This window comes from Chenopodium album, chromosome 4 (assembly GCF_948465745.1).
Source record: "Chenopodium album chromosome 4, dcCheAlbu1.1, whole genome shotgun sequence".
In the NCBI taxonomy this organism is placed as follows: domain Eukaryota; kingdom Viridiplantae; phylum Streptophyta; class Magnoliopsida; order Caryophyllales; family Amaranthaceae; genus Chenopodium; species Chenopodium album.
In genome coordinates, this window is record NC_137837.1 from 44,361,996 (window position 1) to 44,368,570 (window position 6,575).

Below are 6,575 nucleotides of genomic sequence, written 5' to 3' on the forward strand. Positions count from 1 at the left end.
CAAGTTGTTTGACACGTGTCGACCTATGATTCGTTAAAAAAAAATAAAAATAAAATAAAATAAATTCAAAAATAAGTTAAATTTTTTTTAAAGAAAAAATAGATAAATCAATAATTAAATAAAAACACCACCAGCCAGAGCTTTCCCCGCCGCCTCATCACTGTCGCTCCAGCAGCTCAGACCCCAACACTAGTGCCGGCATTAGCGGCGTACCTTAACCCCCTCCCCTGAACCACCTCCATCCCTCACGAAACCAAGCGCGCAACCACCGTTGAACCCCCTCCCTAGCTCCCTTGCCCCTCCACACCCAACCCGCCCTGCTTGCCTCCCTCCCTGGCATCGATGCGCCAAGAACCCATCCCCAAACCCAGCTCCGGCGTGCGACTTACCCCCTCCCCCTCACTCCTTCCCCTGCGACAACCCAGGCGAGCCACCATGATATAACTCCCTTAAACACAACTCCAGCGCGCCGACCTCTTCCATCCCCAGATTCTGGTCGCGTTGATATCCACTGTTCACCGTTTCCAGCCGCGTCGTCGAACTCCCCTTCCCCGATTTTCTTGGGTTAATGAAGCTTTGGGGTTGGGTTAAATGGATAATGGGGTTAAAGCGTTGGGTTAATGGGTAATTGGGGTTGGGTTTTGTTGGCTTGGTGGGATTCCGGTCAGCATAGCGGTTTCAGGTGTGGGTGGGATGGTGGTTCAAGGGTTTAGGTTGGGTGGTGGTGGCTGAATTGGTGTGGCTTAGGTGATGGTGGTGGTTTTTTACTACTTCTTATTTTTATTTTTTTGACTAATTAAGAAGTGACACGTGTTAATTTTACTTTTAAAAAAAAAATTACCTGTTCAACCAGTTCCAAGTAAAATGGGATCAGTTATAGCAAAGTGGGTATAAAGTTGGGATTATTTAAAAATAATCCAAAGGTGGGATTATTTTTAGCGGACGACCTAAAGGTGGGATTATTCCGGGCAATTTTTCCAAAGTAAATAAACTAAACTTAAGTTCTGTTGTAAAAATATTACAATAATAACAATAATTAAAAAAAAATTGTTCATTAAATCTTGATCTTGATCTTCCAAAACATCTTCTAATTTCCAAGTATTATAATAACTACACAGAAATAAACATCATTTATTTGTGAGAAATTAAAGGAAATAAATTAGATTGTAAAGTAAATAAATTACAACTTAAAGTAAATAGGAAAAGTAAAAAATACCAAATAAAAAAGGTATCTAGTATAATAATGCCTGCAAAAATAAAAAGTAAATAAAGATAAGGTTAAAGTAAATAAATAGAAGTTTAAAGTAAATTGAACACATTTAAAAGTAAAATACCTGAAAAATTACTTGTTTGGACATTTATCAATTATAATAATACCTGTACAAAATAAAAAGTAAATAAAGTTAAGGTTAAAGTAAATAAATAGAACTTTAAAGTAAATTGAACACAATTAAAAGTAAAAATACCTGAAAAATTATGTTTGGAAATTTTCTACTGTCATGGGAAATAAATGATTGCCTACAAGCTCTACAGGTTCTGCCCTTTTTGGATTTTTGTTCAGTAGCTATTTCTTTTACACTCTTCAACCGCTTTGAACTTCTGGAAGAATCTTTATTAAGACACTGATTTGGAGGCAAGATATTTACATCTACTTCATTTGACCCAACCAACACCTGAATATCAGCATCTCTCACCTCTTTTGAACTAGGTGCATTTTCAGGATTATTCTTTAATATCATCTGCTCCTCAAATGAAGATAATGTCCTAATAAGCTCAGATAAATCATCCTCAGATTGGTCAGTTAAACTCACGCAACTGAAAATCTTAGACCATACATCACTGACCAATTGCTTCTTCTTATCATACTTAGAAGCATCATCAAGAGCAACATTTGTGACAAAAGCTTTCTTCAGAACATCTTTTCTCCAACGATTCAAGATATAAGAATCGGGAATTTCACGTATACAGTTGCCTTTCATAAGAAACAGAATGTGTCTACATAATACGCCTTGACTCTCAAACATTCTACAAGTACAACTTGACTCATATGTGGCCAAGTCAAAAGTTACATCAAAATTTTTCCTTTTCTCATGATCAACAATAACAAAAAACTCCACACCATCTCCATACAGAGAACTACAACTTTCAACACCACATGAAAAACAGGCTCCCTCACATTCTTCTTGAAAATCATAAAATATGGCACGAGTATAAACAATAGCAACGTGCTTTTCCAACTGTAAATGAGTAACCAATTGGTGCTCAAGTTTATTAAGCCTGATTAACTCATCATGCTCATGCCTTTGAGCATCAAGAGCAGTTTCATAACGGACAAAGAATTCAACATAAGTCATATAAGGGTTTGTAAAATTACAAAAGAAACTGTTTTCACCTTCAGACCTAGAAGTAGAAAGCAATAAACCACCCATAAATAAGTCCCTAAAATATGCAGGAATCCAAAGATGTTTAATCTTGAACATGTATGCAAACCACTCATGATCGACAAGGTTAAAATCCTCCACTACACTATTCAGCCATCAACAAAATACATTAGGATCAATTTCTCTATCCCAAACTACTGCACTTAGCTTTTTTAGGAAATCAGTTTCATTACAAAAAACAGTTCCAACCTTTTCAGGTACCTTCTTCATTATGTGCCACATACATAGCCTATGTTTTGTCTTATTAAAAAACTTTTCTATTGCAATATCCATTGCAGGATCTTGATTAGTTATAATACAAGAGGGTTCTCTTCCCATGCACTAAAAAAAAGTTTGAAATAGCCAAACAAAAGAATTTATGTCCTCTTTAGATAATAGAGTAACACAAAATGTAACACATCTCTTGTGATTATCAACACCAGTAAAAGGGCAGAAAACCAACGAATATTTGATAATCTCTTCTACCAATAACATCAGCCCAAAAGACACGGGTCAAATTCCTGCTTTCATCAACACAGTAATCAAAATAATAACCCCCTTTACTGGTTTTCACTTTTTGTTCATGGTTTCGAACAAACATTGCACCACCAGCATTGGAGATATAATCTTTCAAGTCCCTAGAAAAATTTTTGAAATCATTTTTACTGCCTCTGACATTTTCAAACCCAGCACAAAGTCCTTTCACGATCCTATAAGACATAACAACCCCTATATTTAAATTTGAGTTGTCAAAAAAAAAAAAACATCTTATGAGCAAAATTTAAACCAACTTCAAGTTTAGTAACCTGCCTAGTAATAGGTGTAGAAAAAGGATGAGAATGATATTCATAAAAACAATATACCATATACTTCCCTTCAGTACAAAACCTAAATTTTATCTTAGAAGGACAACCAACTCTCTTCACAGTTGTTATTTGTCACATATCCTTCTTTTCTAAATAATAAATATTTAATTACAGTAACTCCTTTACCAGTAGGATCATCCTTATTCTTTTGTGATTTAGTAGTACTAAAACGAACTTTTAATCCACACTCATTAGCATATTTGTAATAAAAGGCAATACCATCTTGAAGAGTATCAAATATCATTCCAACAAAAGGTTTGTTTTCAAAAGAACAACCTAGCATATACTCTTTATCAACTCCAGAATCATAATATATTTTAGGAAGCAAAGGCTGAGTGGGTGTTTTGAAAATTCTTACATTGTTATCTTTAGTAGTGACAGAAGAAGAACAATGCTCTAAACTTTAAGACATGTTCCTGAAAAGTAAATGAATCGAAGGAAAAAGTAAACAAATAATAATTAAAAGTAAATAAACTATAACTAAAAGTAAACAAAATTTTTAAAAAATAAGCTAATAAAAACTATTAGAGATATACTAAAAAGTAAATGACTAAGAGCATATAGTAAAAAAAAATTTTAAAAACTTGAAGAATGTAAAAAACATGAAGTTACAAGAATATGCAGAAAACATCTACAATGAATTTCGTAAGTGTAAAACAGCAACAAATTATACAACTTCATTAATAACATCAAGCAATATATAGCAACGATATGCACAAAACATCTACAATGAATTTCGTAAGTGTAAAACCATAAAATAGAAATAAAAAATTAAAATCGTATAAATTAAGCACAAATTCAAACACTAAATTGTATAGAATAATTCAAAGAACAATTAATAAGTAAAAATTGATAAAAAAACACGAAATAGGAAATCACGTAATAAGAAAATTACCTCAATTACTAAAATTGATAAAAGTTAAGATAAAAAAACACAAAATAGGAAAACACGTAATAATCAGCCAAGATATGAAATCAAAATAAACATCGAAAATACAAATATAATTCAAAAATTACCTCAATGAATGACAAAAATCAAAGAATGCGATGTAATTGAAGCTGAAAATCGAAAAATCTGGGCAAAAAATTTGCTAAATCGAAGAGCTCAGATCGCGGGCGGAGAACTCAAGGTTAGAGAGAGAAAATAAGGACGCGGAGAGAGAGAGAGAAAAAATGAAAGGAAGAGAGAGAAAGAAAGGAGGTCATTCAAAGTGGCAAAATTACCAAAATGCCATTACTGACATGAAAAAGGCGTGTTGGATGTCAGCCGTTGAATTAAGGAAGATCAACGCACCAGATTAGTTCCTAGTTCCTATTCTATGCCTAGGTTCTCACTACATATATATATATATATACTGGTACAACTTATTTTTATATAAATAATGTTAATAACTTATATTTATGTTAATGTTAATATATTTTGTTTTGAACATCTTTATATTAATTAAGGTTATATAAATTATTTATCTAATTATGTTTAAGTTTATATAAATAATTTTATTAATTTAGCAAAAAACAAAAATGCATATAATAAAAAAAAATTACGAGTGCGATAAGCCGAACACACAAAAAATTGAAGAATAACTTATTTAATTATATGCTGGTAGCTGGTACGATAAATCGATAATACAAATAGTTAATGATAATTAAAAATTTACAATAATTGGTGAATAACTTCATTTATTATATAGAGTACGAGGTTCGATAATACAAAAATTGTTCAATAGTGTATAATGTAAATATGTAATAATATAATTATTATTGTTCGTCTTCGTCTTCGTCTTCTTGTGGTTCAAGTTCATTGCCCAATTGAGTTAATTGAATTGATTGAGAAGTATGAGAACTAAAAGAAGTCGACGTTCCTTAATCGCCGTTTTGTACATAAGTACGATCTTGAGAACGAGTTTTGGCAGCCAACCAATCCTTGAAGAAAACACACATTTCAAGTGTTTTGGGTTTTAGTCTTGTTCTTCTATCGTCTAAAACCTGTCCCGACACACAAAAAGCTCTTTCAAAGGCAACAGAGGAGACTTGGATAGTAAAAATATCACGAGCCATTGCCGACAAAATTGGATGTTTTATTGTTTGTGATTTCCACCAATAAAGGATGTTGAGGACGAACTTCTCTTCATAGTCCATGCCTTTCATGAAGTTTTAATTTAGGTACATTTGCAACTCCGAAACATCGCTTTGCGTTCTTCTAGTTGATGATGATTCTGTACCTGAAAACTTGGATATCATGTTAGCAGCTTGTGTAAATAAACCTTTGGCCCGTTTACTTACGTTTTTGGATTTTTAAGAAAGGGCAAAACGAGACACGGTTCCATATTTACTTTCATAAACTCTATATAAAGAGAAAAACACATTAGTCACCTTATTTTTAAAAGTTTCAACATCATCTTCAAAATCCATGTTATTATAATAAATATCAATTAATAAAAAAGTGCCACCATATTTTTTCCTAGGATCTAAAATAGAAGCAAAAATATAAATCATAGGAATATTAGTGTAATATTTACGCCATTTTCCCTCCATAGATGGAAGATATCCATGATAATCGTGTTGTGATCGGTGTTTGGAAAAAAGTTGTGCAAGTAAACATGCATTGCTAAGAATAGAATGAGAACAAGGATTATATATAGAAGAAAAACAATGTGTCATATTATATAGTAATTGTAAAAACTTCATATATTTTTCACAATGACCCCAATCATCTTCTAGTAAAGCATTTTGTGGAAATTTTTTTATTATAAAAATGTTTTAAAAGAACCTTGTAATCGATTTCCCTACTCATCATTTCATAGGTGGAGTTCCACCTAGTTGGACAATCTGGTGCTATTTTTATAACCTTTACCCTTTGTATCCTGCAATAACCTTTCCGTTCTTGATATCTCAACTTAGAGCTATTAATAGTCATAATAGCATTCCTAATTTTGTGATAAATTTGACAAATTGCTACTGTTCCATCATTCACACACAAGTTAAGAACATGACAAATACATCTAATATGAAGTGCATCTCTATCTAATACTAAATCGGTCAATTGGAGTTTAACCAAATTAGCACTAAATGTCATAGAAGTTGCATTATCAAAAGTCATAGACACGATTTTATCCCTAAGACTATATGCATCAATAGCTTGCATTAAATGATGAGAAATGTTAAGACCGATATGAGGGTACTCAAGCATTTTAAAATGAATGATTCGTTTTTGTAACAACAAATAATTATCCAACCAATGACAAGTAACACATAAATAGTGAAGTCCATAACCACTATCCCATGTATC

At 32.4% G+C, this 6,575-nt stretch overlaps 1 protein-coding gene across 1 annotated transcript; it reads right to left on the reverse strand.

The window, feature by feature from the left end:
* Positions 1-1,365: 1,365 nt before the first annotated feature.
* LOC145627886 (protein FAR-RED IMPAIRED RESPONSE 1-like) lies at positions 1,366-3,530 on the reverse strand. Its single transcript, XM_081680229.1, has 4 exons — positions 3,413-3,530; positions 2,907-3,149; positions 1,467-2,521; positions 1,366-1,377 (listed from the first exon to the last, which is right to left on the reverse strand). The coding sequence occupies exons 1-4, from the start codon at positions 3,528-3,530 to the stop codon at positions 1,366-1,368; spliced, it is 1,428 nt and encodes a 475-aa protein (XP_081536355.1).
* Between the last annotated feature and the right edge of the window lie 3,045 nt (positions 3,531-6,575).